At 40.2% G+C, this 16858-nt stretch overlaps 1 protein-coding gene across 14 annotated transcripts in view; it reads left to right on the top strand.

Annotated features, from left to right (window-relative positions):
• The window catches only part of DLGAP1 (DLG associated protein 1), a 306524-nt gene that overhangs the window by 269005 nt on the left and 20661 nt on the right, over window positions 1–16858 (top strand). For all 14 annotated transcript variants that reach the window (XM_088019672.1, XM_088019671.1, XM_088019683.1 and 11 more), the window contains one exon: window positions 12543–12964. In XM_088019672.1, the coding sequence (XP_087875798.1) occupies window positions 12543–12964 (422 nt within the window). The remainder of the gene's footprint in view (window positions 1–12542; window positions 12965–16858) is intronic.

Raw genomic sequence — 16858 nt, 5'->3', positions numbered from 1 at the left:
AAACATTTGTGTACAAGTTTTTGTTTGAACATCTGTTTTTAATTCTTTTTGGTATTTACCTAGGAATAGAATTGCTGGGTCATATGGTAATTCTATGTTTAGGATTCCTTTTTGAGGAAGCACCAAATTATATTCCACAACAACTATACCATTTTACATTCCCACCAACAGCATATGAGCATTCCAATTTCTCCACATTTTGGCCAACACTTGTTATTTTCCATTTTTAAAAATTATGACCATCCTAGTGGATATGAAGTGGTATCTCATTATGGCTTGAATTTGCATTTCCCTAATGACTACTGATGTCGGTTATCTTTTCATGTGTTTATTGGCCATTTGTTTATCTCTTTCGAGATATACCTATTCAAATCTTTTGCCCATTTTTTACTTATTTTATTTTTTTGAAATATTTTATTTATTTGAGAGCATGCACGCGTTAGCCAGGGGTAGGAGCAGAGGGAGAGGGACAAGCAGACTCTGTGCTGAGTGCAGAGCCTGACGCAGGGCTCAGTCTCATGACCCTGAGATCATGACCTTAGCTGAAATCAAGAGACGCTTAACCAACTGAGCCACACAGGTGCCCCAACTTTTGCCCATTTTTTTAAATTAGGTTGTTTGTTTTTATTGCTGAGTGCTGTAAGTGTTCTTTATATATTCTGGATACCAGACCCTTATCAGATATATGATTTACAAATATTTTCTCCCCTTCTTTGGGTTGTCTTTTTACTCTATTGATAGTGTTTTTTGATGCAGAAACGTTTTTAATTTTGATGAGTCTGGTTTTTCTCATCACTTATGCTTTCAATGTCATATTTAAGAAACCATTGCCAAAGCCAAAATAATGCAGATTTGCCCCTATGTTTTCCTCTAAGAATTACATAGGTTTAACTCCTAAATTCAGGCTTTTGACCTATTTTGAGCTAACTTTTCTATTGGTGTGAAGTAAGGATCCAGCTTCATTCTTTTACATGTGGATATTTATTCAGTTGTCTGGCATTAACTGATTTTTTTTTAAAGATTTAATTTATTTATTTGACAGAGAGAGAGAGACACAGTGAGAGAGGGAACACAAGCGGGTGAGTGGGAGAGGGAGAAGCAGGCCTCCTGCAGAGCAGGGAGCCTGATGTGGGGCTCAGTGTGGGACTCAATCCCAGGACCCTGGGATCATGACCTGAGCCCAAGGCAGACGCTTAATGACTGAGCCACCCAGGCGCCTCATTAACTGATTTTTTAATGTTAACCCAACTTTGTATTCTAGGGATAAGCTCAATTTTGTCATCATGCATAATCCATAAAGAAAGTTTTTGGATGTGATTTGCTAACATTTGGTTGAAAATATTTGTATCTGTATTCATGAGAAATATTGTTCTGTAGTTTTCTTGTATTGTCTTTGTTGGCTGTTGTTAGAGTAATGCTATCCTCATAGAAAAACTTAGGAGGTATTTTTCCTCCTCATTTTCTAAAAGTGTTTGTGTGACATTGTTAAAATTTTTCATTAGATATTTAATTGAATTAGCCAGTGAAACTGTGGATCTGGAGTTTACTTTGTGGGAAAGATTTTTTACTACAAATTCAATTCCTTTAATAGGTATACGGCTATTTAAGTCATTGATTTCTTCTTAGTTGATCCTTGGTAGTTTGTCTTTCAAGAAATTTGTCTATTTCATCTGAGTTATCCAATTTATTGGTATAAAGTTGTTCATAATATTACTTTCATATCATTTTAATAGCTATAGAATCTGTAATGATGTCACTTCTCTCATTTCTGATATGGCAATGTGTGTCTTTTCTTTTTTTTTCCCTCATCAGCCTGGATAAAGGATTATTTTTATCAATTTTTTAAAAGAAAAAGCTTTGAGGGGCGCCTGGGTGGCTCAGTCGTTAAGCGCCTGCCTTCGGCTCAGGTCATGATCCCAGGGTCCTGGGATTGAGTCTCGCATCAGGCTCCCTGCTCTGCAGGAAGCCTGTTTCTCCCTCTCCCACTCCCCCTGCTTGTGTTCCCTCTCTCGCTGTCTCTCTCTCTGTCAAATAAATAAATTCTTTTAAAAAGAAAAAGAAAAAGCTTTGATTTCACTGATGTTTGTTTTTCTGTTTTCTATTTCATTGATTTTTTGCTTTTATCTTTTTCATTTCCTTTATTCTATTTACTGTAGATTGCATTTGCCCATTTTTCAATTTCTTAAAGTAGCAGTTGAACATTGAATTGAGACCTTTATTTTTTTGTATTATTGGTGTCTAATGCTATAAATGTCCCTTTCAGTACTTTTAACTACATCCCACAAATTCTGATTATTGTGTTTTCATTTTCATTCAGTTCAAAATACTTCCTAATCTCCTTTTTTTCTTTAACCCATAGTTTTTGTGTTATCTAGCTCACAAATATTTTGGGAGTTGGTAAACATCATTTAGTTATTGATTTCTATTTAATTCCATTGTGGCCCGACACCATACTTTATGTCTTGAATCCTTTAAAATTCACTGAGATCTGTTCTGTAACCCAAAATACTGTCTATCTTGCTAAATAGTCTGTGTGCACTTGAAAAAAATGTATATTCTTCTATTTTCGAATGGAGTGTTCTATAAATGCCAATTAGGCCAGGTTAGTTTTTTAATTTCTCCATAAATTTCTGATTTTCTGTCTATATATTCTATCAATTATTGAGAAAGCAATGTTGAAACTTCTGACTGTAATTGTGAATTTATCTATTTCTCCTTATTCTATCAACTTCTGCTTTGTGTATTTTGTTTTTTTGTTTTTGCTTTGTGTATTTTGAAGCTCTTTTATTAGGTGCACAAACATCTAAGATTGCTATGTCCTCTTCATGAATTGGCCCCTTTATGATTATGAAACATCCCTCTTTCTCCCTAAGATTTTTTGTTATGAAATCTACCTTGTCTGATATTGAGATAGCCAATTAAGCTTTCTTTTCTTTCTTTCTTTTTTTTAAGTAAGTTCTATGCCCAACGTGGGGCTTGAACTCATGACACCAAGATCAAGAGTCACATGCTCTACCAACTCAGCTAGCCTGGTGCTCCTGAACTTTCTTTTCATTAGTGTTAGCATGAGGTAGCCTTTTTCATTCAAATTATTTATGTCTTTATATTTAAAGTGGTTTTTTTTTTTTTATGGGTAGCATATAGTTGGGTCTTGCTTTTTAACCCAATCATACAACCTCTTCCTTTTAATTGGGATACTTAGACCACTTACATTTAATGGAATTGTTGATGTGTTTGGGTTTAAGTTACCAGTTTGTATTTGTTTGTTAATTGTATCTCTTCTTTGTCCTATTTTTCATTTTTTCTACCTTCCTTTGGATTATCTTTTTATGATTCTATTTTATTTCCTTTGTTGTCTTATTAGCTATAACTCTTCATTGTATTTTTAATGGTTGCTATAGGGATTATAATGTATATCTTTAATTATATTATACCTTCAATTGAAATTAGATCATTTCATATGTAAGAAACTTACAACAGTATGTTTCCATCCATCTACTACCCAGATTTGTGCTATTGTTATCAAACATTTTACTTCTACATGTATTAAAAATCCATAATATAGTGTTATTATTTTTACTTTAAAAGTCCAATTATCTTTAAAATGATTTAAATAGGGGCACCTGACTGGCTCAGTCAGTGACTCTTGATCTCGGGGTCCTGAGTTTGAGCTCCATGTTAGGTGTAAAGATTACTTAAAAATAAAATTTTAAACTAACTAAATGATTTAAATAAAAGGAAAAAAGTCCTATTCATCCACAAAGTTATGATTTCCAGTGTTATTCATTTCTTTGTATAGAGCCAAACTTCCATCTAGCATCATTTTCCTTCCTCTTGAAAGACTTCTTTTAACCTTTCTTATAGTACATGTCTGCTCATGATGAAGGTTTTCCGCTTTTGTATATCAAGAGTCATTATTTTGTTTTTATTTTTTAAAGATATGTTTTTTTCAAAGAGGAACAAAGATACCCCAGCTGTGGGTAGGTTTCTTACCCCATGCACTGAATGTTGATAAATACTCTACTAGGACCCTGTAGATCCATGGGTTCTCTCTGTACAGTTCTCTCTTCCTCCACACTCTGCCTTGCAAACTCCCACTGCATTGCCCTCCTGGGACTCCCAGCAATGTCTCAACAGCTCAGGAAGACTGCTGGCACCACACAGAGACCACTCCCTGGGCTGCTGCCTGGAAACTTTCTCTAATCAGTAAACACGGGCAATCATAGACCTTGTTTGTTTCCCACATGTCAGTGATCACTGTTCTTCATTGACTGATGTCAGGTACCTTGAAAATACTTTTTTCATACATTTTGCCTGGTTTTTTTAGTTGTTTCAAATAGAAGAATAAATTCAGTCACTCTTACTCCATCTTGGCCAGCAGCAGAAATCATCCATATAGGTTTTATTTGGCCTACAAGTGGGATGAGGCCTGTTATTGAGTGTTGCTCTCCGGCTCAAAAGTCATAGAATGTATGGGAACATACTGAAGACTTGGGGGGAAAATATTCCAGTCATGAGATCCAAATTGAAAGTAACTTTACCTTTCTGTCTTTACCATGTGGGAGTTGGATATAATTAACATCAATAGCCTCTTTTAGGTGTAAGTTCTCTGAGTCAACATTCCAGCAGTGTTTCCTCAAATTTAGAGTAGCATTATACCTAGATGGAGATTCTTTGTTGAGGTCCAGGCCTAATCTCCTGGGTCTTGCCTTTCTGCTTATTGTCATATTTCCCAGGTGGCTGTGTTGCTGTTCTAATCTGTAGTTCAGAAACAAGAGAGAAGTGTGGATAAGTCTGTGATAAAGGTTCAGGCTACCTGTCCCTCTTGTAACTCAGCTACCTTTCATAAGGGTAGATATTTATGTTAAATTTTGGGACATTTATAAAGAAATCATCTTTAGTCTTTACAAATGAAAATGTTAGGGAGAGTAGAGGCTTTGAAATTATATATTCTTGCTTATTTATTAACACTGTCAAACTGACATCTGTCTTTAGTGGTTGCATAGAGAGAAACTACTGGTCTAACAGCAATTTTCTGGAAAGGAAATTCCAAAATGCTATTTTTCTGATATGTGTATATTAATTTTTTAAGATTTTTTTTACAAGATAAATATTATTTATCTATTTGAGGGGGGACACGTGAGAGCAAGCGGGGGGGGGGTATCAGGCGAGGAGCAGAGGGAGAGAGACAATCTCAGGCAGACTCCCTGCTGAGCAGGGCCCCTGACAAGGGGCTTGATCCCAGGACTCTGTAATCATGACCTGAGCCGAAATCAAGAGTCAGATGCTTAACTGACTGAGCCACCCAGGTGCCCCTGAAAGATTTTATTTTATTATTTTTAAAAGATTTTTTTATTTGAGAGAGAGAGCATGAGTGGGGGCCAGGGGGAGGGGCAGAGCAGGGAGCCCCCTGACACAGGGCTCCCCCTGACCCAGGGCTCCATCCCAGGACCCCAGGATCGTGACTTAAGCTAAAGGCAGACACTTAACCAACTGAGCCACCAGGAGCCCCTAAAAGATTTTAAGTATCTCTACACCCAATGTGGGACTCGAACTTACAACCCCAAGATCAAGAGTCGCATGCTCCACTGAGTGAGCCAGCCAGGCATCCCTTAATATTTTTATCTGTGTCTTTGTAAACTACTTCTTAACTGGCTGGGATCTTTAGAGATCATCCAAGTGAAAGTCAGTGTTACTGCAAGGACTATTTGCCCTCAGCATCCAGGGAATTAGAGGAGAAAACTTTTCCTAGAGTAAATGGGTAGTAAATAACTTTGTGACCTCTTTTCTTTCCTCATCAACCGCCCTCGTGCCTGCCATTCCTTTATTAAATCGGTGAAGCTGGGTAACTGAATTGTCTAGAGCAAGATCTGTGTGTTTGGAGGAGCGGGTATGCAAAGGGAAAGCCAAGATCTTTCCATTTATACTTCATTTACGGGATGAGAATGGGAGCGGATGGATATTTTGATGATTTGCATAAATGTCTCTTGTCTTTCTTATGTCCATTTGACAGAGCCATCACCTTCTCTCCTGGTATACCTTTTGTACATTATGAAATGTACAAAATGCTGAAGTGTCAGGACACTTCTAACGCTAAGGGGGAAAAATGCTAGCATCGAAATGTGGTTGTGAATGACACCTGCCATTTCAGCAGGTCTGTGAACAAACACACTGAGTCACAGGTGCCGAAGGCCCCTTCAAGCTATTATCAAAGTTGCTCCCCATTTCTAGAAACAAATGCCTCAGTGAATAAGGATAATTAGACTCTTGTTTTTTCACCAACATTACCTCTATTTCCAAAAATTTCTAAGTTGTTTTTTTTAAAGATTTATTTATTTATTTATTTATTTGAAAGAGAGAATGAGAGAGAGAGAGAGAGAGCACATGAGACAGGGGAGGGTCAGAGGGAGAAGCAGACTCCCCGCCGAGCAGGGAGCCCGATGCAGGACTCGATCCTGGGACTCCAGGATCATGACCTGAGCCGAAGGCAGTCGCTCAACCAACTGAGCCACCCAGGCGCCCCCAAAATTTCTAAGTATTAAAAATTTTCCTTGCTTCACACATTAAAGCTCAGGGCTTCATAACTGGGTATAACAAGCATGTGCAAAGCTAGCATTGTTTGTTCTTTTGGCATAACATCAACTACTATAAAAGATCTCTTTTGATCATAAATGACTTAAATACATAAACATTTGGGTTGTGCCTTTTCAACTAAGCAGGATGTGAAAACAAGAAGCCCAAATTGAGGTATCTTCTGACAGCCAGTTCAGGGACCACAGACTTAAAAAGACCGTTGGCTGTCAAAAACATCTCTCCTTTGCCAACCTGGAAGCTTTGGATCAATTCCCACTCCTCACAGCTTCCTTGGAGTACTGCATAGCCTAGGACCCATGCTCAGTATTACATTTGGCAAATAACTTCTTTTCTGTGCCAAGTTAACAATACCATGACCTAGCCAAATAGTCCTTACAATACACCTGAGTTTTAAAGGTGTGGCATTCATGCATTTCAAATTGTAAAAGCCTGAAACTTGGCATGATTCCTGATATGCCTCATACATTTTTTCCTCCTTTTCTTCCTCCCTTCCTTCTTCTTTCCTTCCTTTTTTCTTCTCTCTCTCCCCCTCCCTCCCTCCATATCGCCCTCCCACTTTCTTTCCCTCCTTCCTTCTGTCTTTCTGGCTTCTCTCCCTCCCTCTTTCTTTCTTTTCACGTTTTTTACAGATAACTTAGTTTGCAAAAGAAAAATGATCCTCCGACTCACAAGCCTATGGCCTCCATATGACCCCAAAATAAGACAATTAAAATAAATTATGGGTGAGACCTCTCAGGCTTTTGTTAGTTACCTGGGGTCAACAGTCAAGGAGTGACCTAATGCTCCAGTTGCTGGGGCGCAGTCAGTTCGAGGATGTTTTGTTGAGACTCCTAACCAAGGTTCCTATAGTGATAGCCCATCAAGGATACTAGCACCTGCCCAGGGGGCCTGAAGGAGGCTGGCCAAGTGCTGGGCCCTCTCCGAAGAGATCCAGCAATAACAAGCCCACTGTCATCAATGTCTGTTCCTTCCCTTTCTTTAATTGGCAATTGCATTATGATTACTTGGAACAGAGTTGTTATATAGAAAACTTCCTCTATTTTCCTTTGCTTAAAGAAACGGCTGGGTAAAAGAGCGATGAACGTGGTGGCTTTTGGATAATGAGTGGACACTTGTTTGGAGGTCGTTTTACAATCTGTCTCAAGGACAGTGCTGACCATTATGGGAATGGGGAGCAGGAGAGCCACTTCCGCCTGCATTTGTGACCAGGGCTGCATCCTGCCTGGGTTCCTCCGTTCACTATTCTAACTGCGAAGCTGATCTGACAAGAACGAGAGAATCTCTTTTTTAGAAAGTTTTAATTCTGGATCTTAATCTCCTCTCACCCCCATACCTTGCTTTTGATCTATCTTTTATATAATGAGACGTCTTGGGCTTTTGCATCAGTTAAAGGGTGCCATTTCACAAAATACCCAGATGGTTGCACTTTTGAAGAGTAGCATTTTCAGATCCCACATCTATTCAGCCTTGACAGCAGGCTTAGTGAAGAATGTCTAAAGCCTCCTACGAAGAAAGCAAGCACAGCACAGAACTAGTGTTTCTCCCTTTGAAACCAGAGTTAGCCCTGAAAAGCAACCATTATGTGAATAAGAGGGATGAAGAAGATAACCAGGGGCCAGAGGGTTCAGTAACAGAATGACTGAGTTCATCTCCTCAAGATAAATTTATGCCTTGGGTCTCCCCTGAACGACTTACAAGGCTAAAGCATGGACGTTCTAAAGATACTGACTGCACTCTGGTTTTTTGCTCATTTTGCTCATTAAACTTTGTTTAAATGCAGCCCCATCAGACGGAGAACGAGAAGGGCCTCTGTGATATACCATCTATGTGTTGATTTTTAACCCGCTGTACAGAAAAGTCGTAGCGGGGTGGGTGAGGGGGGCAGAAAACCCTCTAATTACACATAAAAACTTGTTTCACAGAAGGGGCACATGGGGTGCCTGGCTGGCTCAGTTGGTAGAGCATGCAACTCTTGATCTCAGGGCTGTGAGTTCAAGCCCCACGTTAGGCAAGGAGCCTACGTAAAATAAAAATTAAAAAAAAGGCGGGGGGGCGCTTGGGTGGCTCAGTCGTTAAGCGTCCGCCTTTGGCTCAGGTCATGATCCCAGGGTCCTGGGATCAAGCCCCGCATGGGGCTCCCTGCTCCGCAGGAAGCCTGCTTCTCCCTCTCCCATTCCCCCCTGCTTGTATTCCCTCTCTCGCCGTGTCTCTCTCTCTGTCAAATAAATAAAAAATCTTTAAAAAATTAAAAATTTTAAATTATTAAAAAAAAAAAGGAGGGGCACAAAGCAATAGCAGAGGTGAATGCTATCAAGTGACTTTCCTCTTGCTGTTCAAAACAGACAGGTATTGTGTCCCATACTGGTTGATCCAGTCTTTGGTTTCATGGTTTTCTGCTCCTTAGGCCAGAATATTGGCCAGTCCTTTTCAGGAGTTGTAATTATTACACATTGTGCCTTCAGGGCATGAAGTACCGAAGAAGCTTCGAGTCTGGGGATTGTGGGTTTGGAAACGGTAAGCCACTGGATTCAGCTTAGAAGTTTATTCCATCTACCAGCAACTGATCTATTCTTTTTAAAAATACAGAAATTAATCCAATGACTCCTTTTGTGTTCCTATCAGAGTTTTAAAACAGCAATAACAATTTGATTGTACTCTTCACTCAGAGGGAACTTTGCACTTGAAAGACATGAAACGTTTTGTAGAGCAGACATTCTTTGAAAGCTCTGGGTGGAAGAAAGCACTTGCTTAAGGAACTTAATTGAGAGAAACAGTGCAGCCTGGACAGTATTGCCTGAGTTCAAAGGCACCGCTTTTAATCCCAAACCTTTTTAATTTTACTTAACTTTTATTTCTTTCTGGGTGACTAAACTGCAAACTTCTATTAATCTACTGCCAAGTAATTTTTCTTAAGAAGGTGGATACTTTACAAGATTCATTGCCAGGAGCCCTCTGTCAGGAATGCTGGTGGTACAGTTTCGTGTAGGTAAAAACAGAGGCCCAGAAGAGGTCACTCTGTTTTTGTTTTTGTTTTTTTGTTTTTTTTTTTAAGATTTTATTTATTGATTTGAGAGAGAGAGAATGAGAGAGAGCATGAGAGGGAAGAGGGTCAGAGGGAGAGGCAGACTCCCTGCCGAGCGGGACTCAATCCCGGGACTCCAGGGTCATGACCTGAGCCGAAGGCAGTCGCTTAACCAACTGAGCCACCCAGGCGCCCACTGTTCTGTATGTGGAACAGACTCTATCTCTGGCAAGTTTGCTGCGATTGAAAACAATAAGGCACTCCTTTAAGTCTGGAAAATGTAGTGCCCCTGGCAATACAGGATCTTGGAGAGTGAAGCCTAGTGTTTCCATAGTTGAGATTTTGTGTTAGTAGAACAGCCAGAATGTCAACTGTTGCAGGGAGAGTCATCCAACTCACACATATGTGTCTGGAAAGAAAGCTGAGCTTCAGGAGATGACATTTAACATTTTGGGGGCGGCGGGGGGGAGGGATGAATAAGAAGAATGCAGGAAAGGCCTACTGCAGCCAAGAAGTAAGTGGCTATTGGAAGAATCACATTAGCAAAACTGCTCTTCCTTTTGCTCTAGTATAAGACACCTGGTAACACGGCTTTCAGACTTTCACACTATGTGATTCTTTTTTTTTTTTTTTTGGATGGCCCATTCTAGAGTTAAAGAACTTATAAAATGACCAGGTAAAATACCCTCAACAGAAGTTAATTTCTTGAAAACAGCAAACAATGAGATGGGCCAGCTTTTTTTGGCCGGTCTATCTTCATAAAATGAATCATACTATATTTGATTATTCTGAGATCAACAGTGCAGCCACCTTTTTTCTTGACATTTATTTTCTAGGGAAAAAAAATGGATTTATTGTGATGATTGTACTCTCATCTTTTTGTAACTTCTAGTCTTTCTACAGTCTTACCAATAACAACTTACCTGTATTGTTCTGCTCCCTTTTTCTTTTCCATGGACCAAGGTATTAATATTAATTGGCTTTATTAAGTGTTCCAGGAAAATTAAGAAAAAAGACATAATCTGGTTTATTAAATGTTATATTGACATTGTTTAGCACACCGTCCTGGAAGACTGGCACTATTGAATAAGAAACAGCAATTGAAAATCAACTGGCAAATCAACCAACTTAACATGGCATGATCATGAGCCAGTAAAGAAAATGTACCACCTCATACCCGTTAGGATGTCTACTATCAAAAAGTCAAAAAATAAGTGTTGGCAAGGATGTGGAAAAATTGGAACACTTGTGCATTGCAGATGAGAATGTAAAATGGTAATAGCCAGTATGGAAAACAGTATGGTAGATCCTCAAAAAATGAAAAATAGAATTACCATACGATAGAGTAATTTCTCTTCACCATTTCTACCCAAAAGAATGGAAGATAGGGTCTCAACGAGATATTTGTACACCCATGTCCAAAGAAGCATTATTCAAATAGCCAAAAGGTGGAAGCAACCCAAGCGTCCATCTACCGACAAATGGATAAACCAAATGTGGTATATACATAAAATGGAGTATTATTCAGCCTTAAAAAGGAAGGAAATTCTGACACATGCGGCAACACAGAAGAAGCTTAAGGACATTATACTAGGTGACATAAGCCGATCATAAAAGGACAAATACTGCATGATGCCACTTCTATGAGAGACCTAGAGAAGTCAAATTCCATAGAGACAGAAAGTAGAGTGGTGGTTGCCACAAGCTGGGACAGTGGGGAACTGCTGAATGGGTACAGAGTTTCAGTTGAGAAAGATGAGAAAGTTCTGGAGATGGATGGTGGTAGTAGTTGCACAACACTGTGAATGTACTTAATGCCACTGAACCGTACACTTAGAAATATGGTTAAAATAGTACATTTTATGTCATGTATATTTTTTCACAAGGAAAAATAAAAATATTAGATCAGGAAGTTAGTTACCTTTTAAAAAAAAAAAGTACAGAGTAGGGTAACAGGCACATGATGCCTCCTTCAGTGGACTTATATTCTCTGTCATTGTCACTTGCCTGCTGTAGGAGCCAGTGAAGTTTTTTGTTTGAGTTTTAAATTACTTCAGGCCCACACCTTTCCCTTGCCCCTTGTCTGAGAAAGAATTCACTGCTCCTCTGTTCTTCTCCACCCCTCTGACCTTCATTGTAGGGGTCAACCAGAGATGTATAGAGCCATCTGGTTGAGAAACATCGATTACATGAATATCCTTATAAAATGCTCAGACTGAATCTGTGAACAAATTGTCTTTTATCATCTTGGTGCAAGGACTGTGGGAATGGAAATTAAAGGTGCAGAGGAGAATGGGACCAGAGAACTCTAGAACTGTGAACTGTTTTGCCCCAGAGGCTTTGCCCCAAATGATAACAATGACCTACTCGATCAAGAAACAGGTGAATCCTTACCAGGGCAAGGAGTTTTAATTTTAAGAGGAACCTCATGACGTTTTAGTTTGTTTTCATAAAGTCTTACCTTGTAAGAGCTGTCCCTGGAAAAAAAAATGTAATTATGCAGGATTCACAAGAGGTTTGGGCTAGGTTGGGTTGGTTTTGTCTCCCCGATTTCTAGGCAAATGATGCAGACTAAGATAGAAGTGAATTGTTTCCTCACCCCTCAGCAACCTGACTACCAGAATTCAAGCCACCCCAGACTTGAGGAGGAAGTTGAACATGGGACATTATACTGGCTTCGATAGCTGTACACATTGTTCTGCCTCTAAAACGTCACTAGATATGCTTTAATATGGTATTGAACAAAAATGAGAGGTCTGTGATTCCGTATATTAGAGCTATGGCAACTGGTATGTTTGCATCAGGGGCCTACCTCCCCAGACTGAAAGGATGAGGCCTCCTATGGTCACACTCACCAGGAAAAGTAGAAATGCTTTTGCATGGAGAAAGAGCCTTGAACTAACTCTCCTTTGTCTATTCCTCCAAGCTTCCGCAGGTTCACTCGATCCAACAGTGTGACGACAGCTGTACAGGCCGACCTGGACTTCCACGATAATCTGGAAAACTCTCTGGAGTCTATAGAGGACAATTCGTGCCCTGGCCCAATGGCCAGACAGTTCTCCCGGGACGCCAGCACCTCCACGGTCAGCATTCAGGGCTCAGGAAACCACTACCACGCCTGCGCTGCCGACGACGACTTTGATGCAGATTTTGACCCTTCGATTCTGCCTCCCCCGGATCCCTGGATTGACTCGATCACTGAAGACCCCCTGGAGGCCGTCCAAAGGTCAGTGTGCCACCGGGATGGCCACTGGTTTCTGAAGCTTCTCCAGGCAGAGCGGGACCGCATGGAAGGGTGGTGCCAGCAGATGGAGAGAGAAGAGCGGGAAAACAACCTGCCGGAAGACAGTAAGTAATGGCCGCTGTGCACGCCTGCGCACCCGGCGCTTCCGGGCTGGGCTGACGCGGCGTCTGTGGACGTCGTGGTTCCTCCCTTGCCTGGTTCGCTTGTTGAGCTGCGGTTCCACACTCCCGCTGCGACGTGTGGAACAGCGGGGCGGTTCTGGCTGCGAATCCAGCCGCCCCCCCCCCCCCCCCCCCGCGCTGCCCAGTGGAAAGAAAACCAGTGGGCAGAGCCTTAGCTAGCTCTAGCCGGGTGCCCGCTAGCTCTGGATCCTTTCTTCTCTGAAAAGGACCAAGCTCAACGTGGGGGTGGCCTCCAGTTTCTACACCGGTTCCTCTTTCCCAAGAAATTTCTGAAGGGGCGCAGATTCTCAGGGAATTAAATGCCCAATGCATCGGTTCACGTATTAGAACAAGGCCAATAATGCATACGTCAGTAGAGACCATGCTTATTAACATTCATAAACCCGTTTAGCATGCACTTTCTCTCATGGGATTCAGGGAGGCAAACCTTCAGCCACTAAATGAACTAACACAAATTTCAACTTACCGGGGTTGAAATAAGTGATAAAATATGATGAATAAGTAAGATAAGTAACGGAGGCCTTGCACACCATCATTTACAAACTTTGCTTTTTAACACAACAATCATTCCTATTAACAATTGACAGCAATAGTTAGCTGGCTGGCTGGTTGGCTGGCTCAGTTGGTAGAGGGTGGGAGTCTTGATCTGAGGGTCGTGAGTTCAAGCCCCACGTTGGGCATAGAGCTTACTTAAAAAAAAAAAAGTAAATAATTGACAACAAAATGACCAGGTTACCTCAATTCTGAGGCATGTTTTCCACATTTTCAACAATTCTGAAATTGGGATATAGTTTATAATCAGTGTGTATTTTAATGCTGTGTGTTTGTTTTCCTCTGAAAAACTATTATTAAATGAGTGGTGGATCTTCCAACTGATGATATTTTTGAATCAAAGAAATTTAGGCATTTAGGGGTAGGCATTTAAGCCTGCCTTCATTTTTGCATGGGAACCACCTAGAAGAGTATTGTCATGATGTGACTTTGGGGGCCTATTTTTTAAATCATTTAACTTTTTCTTGTAAAAAAAGAAAAACATGCACAAAAGTATAGAGTTTAGTACAATGAACCCTCATGTACCCATCACCCAAAACAACGGGCCAGTCTCCTTTTCTTATCTTCCCCACTTGTCGTTTTTGCCAGATTATCTTTAAGTCCAAGGCATGCATCATGGCACTTTACTATGTATCCACTGATAAGGATTTTTTTTTTTACATAATCATCATATATTATCATCCCTAATAAAAATATCAATAATTTCTTAGTAATTACACCCTGAGCCTACGTTAAATAGACTTACTAAATGAACCAAACTAATCGTGTCAAGGGCCAGTGAGTTTTCCATAAAGGAAGTATTTCTTATGAAAACTGAGTCTGGAAAATAACAATTAGCATGTTGTGGGATTTCCTTGCTGTGTCTTGCTCTCAGCTCTTAGGTGCATTCATTCCTCCTGTCTGAACCCTATCCACTGGCTGACTAGCTTATGTGTTGTCTTTATGAACAGGTCAGAAAATCCATAAGTAGTTTTCGGTAATGTTCCTTTTGTCCTTTCATGTTATAAATGCAAACAACTTAGCAGTGGAAAAGTACATCTCCTTGACACTTGCCCCTAACAGTCAGTGCCTCTGCAAGTTCACCTGAGTGTTGATCCACAAGCAGAATTAGCTTTTTGCCCTGGTGACAGGTGAAGGAGGCAACACTCAGCAGCAATGGATGGGGTAATTTTCAGTAAGAAGTCTTAGCAGTTGCATCTTCTTATTCTCCTTTCCCCTTGTGGGTATACCCAAAGCTTATTAGATTTTCCTAGGAAAAATGCTAGTGTCTAAGGAGCAACAGCCTCTTGTGCACTGCTCAACAGAACAAGCTGATTTTCAGATTTCAATGCCTTCAACTCATTAATTCGGGACTCATTCTAGTTTCCTGGTTGACTTCCAAAGGATCCAGGAAAGCTGCTCGTCTGTTTTCTTTTAATCTGTTTTTTTTTCCCCCATCTAAGACTGTATCTACTTCTCTCAACCCAGCTTTATAATGATGCATGAGAATAGTCATTGTATAAAAATTTAGGAAAATCTTATGTGATGCTAAAGGAGCTATGAAAACAAGTTAATATGTTTTGACACAAACACGTCTTTGAAAGGTGAAAATTTTGTCAGAAAACCAGATTCTCATCTTGTGTTTGGGATGGAAGAGAAGCATTTTTGTATTTTGAAATGTACACTATTGGAAAAGTCTCGAGGTAATGAACATGAAGGAGCAACCCATTCATTCACTGTTATAGAATTTTACTTCACGTGTTACTTAAAATATGGATTTATGAAGAGGACTTAACAAATCTATCCCATATGAAGGAATTTTGCTATAACAAGATTTGTTCTAAAGAATAATAATTGCTGCCTTTGCACATGAAGTTTCCACCATTAATAAGCTATACACCTGAAGGACATTTTCTTCAGAGTAGTGATACATTTTCTCAGATCTACCACTTTATTTTACGAGGTTGCTGCCTGCAGGGGGAGGTGCAGTGATCATGGTTGCAGAACAGGCAGAGATAACTAGGGGTGGGAGTATTTTTTAGTACTTTGCTTTAAAAGTACTGAACTGAATCAGTCTTAGATGGCAAGTATGCAATGAAACCTGCTTCATTGGGGCATTGGTCTTCCTTTGTAGTATGAAACATATTTTAATATCAGAACCCTCTTTTCTAATTAAAAGTAATTACACACAACACCACAACACCAATAAATATAACAGAAAGAACGGTGAAGCTGTCTTGGTGATGGTCTGAGTTCTGTCTGCTCAGCCTCTACTGTCCCTTGACAGTGGGACACTGACAGTTAGGACCTTGGTAACAAGGTCCCTAACAACCCCCCAATCCCCTCCCTGGGCCTCAGAAAGATCCTAGGGTTTCTAGAATACAGTTTTAAAGCCAATGGTCTGTGGTGAAAAGTCCAAATTATTAATTTTTCTAATATAATTTTATAGCTATAGATCAAACCGCTAACACAAAGTTTAGGTGTAAATGCCCTTTATGTATGCTTTTTTAAATGTACAAAACTGATTCAAATTAGTAACATCTACTCATATAAGCCCATCTAGCCTAGAAAATATGAGTCTCAAGCTTGGGCCTCACCTTCAAGTCTCAGCTTGGGCCTCACCTTCTGGAAGTCTGCGGAATGCCTCCCCTCAGGCTGAATTGGGTGTGTCTCCCTGGTGATTCCATAACAGCCTGTACAGTTAGTTGTCTATCAGCTATTTCTAACACGATTTTATGGTAGTCTATGTGTCTCTCTCCTCCACTGAAAATGAGCTCTCTGTGGACAGAAATTCTTCTTATCTCATTCATCTTTATATCCACCACCCCTCTGATGGTTCCTGGTACATAGTAGGGGATCAGGGAATATATATTTGAGTCCTGGAAATATTTAGGAAATTCTGTTTTACAAAAGTATTTTATCTTGCAAAATGTTTCCTCCTCAAAGAGTGACAGAATACTCAATGAGTAACTAGTGGTTGTTTTTGCCAAAAGTAGGAAGGGAGCTTTGCTGGTGAGGTGATGAGCTCTTCTGATGGAAGCAAGGATCTGACAGAGAGAGATGAGCACCTGCCACAGAAATGGTAGAAAGGACTTCTGTGTTGGTCAGCCAAATAATCTAGATGAACCCTCTATGTCCCATCCCTTGGGACACGATTCCATTTGACAAGCACTTGAAAGCTTTCTCCTTCATCCCCAAGAGCTTCAATCTACCAGCATTCCAGAATTCTAAAGAGCACAGAGATAACTTCCCAGGCCAAACTTCCCAGGGCAAAGAGTTGCCAAT

The sequence above is a fragment of the Eumetopias jubatus genome, unplaced genomic scaffold (assembly GCF_037043125.1).
Source record: "Eumetopias jubatus isolate StellerSeaLion01/CBP00866 unplaced genomic scaffold, mEumJub1_p1.0 scaffold_16, whole genome shotgun sequence".
NCBI classification, from domain to species: Eukaryota; Metazoa; Chordata; class Mammalia; order Carnivora; family Otariidae; genus Eumetopias; species Eumetopias jubatus.
The sequence above is the reverse complement of the archived record's forward strand: the minus strand, read 5'-3'. Positions and strand labels throughout refer to the sequence as shown.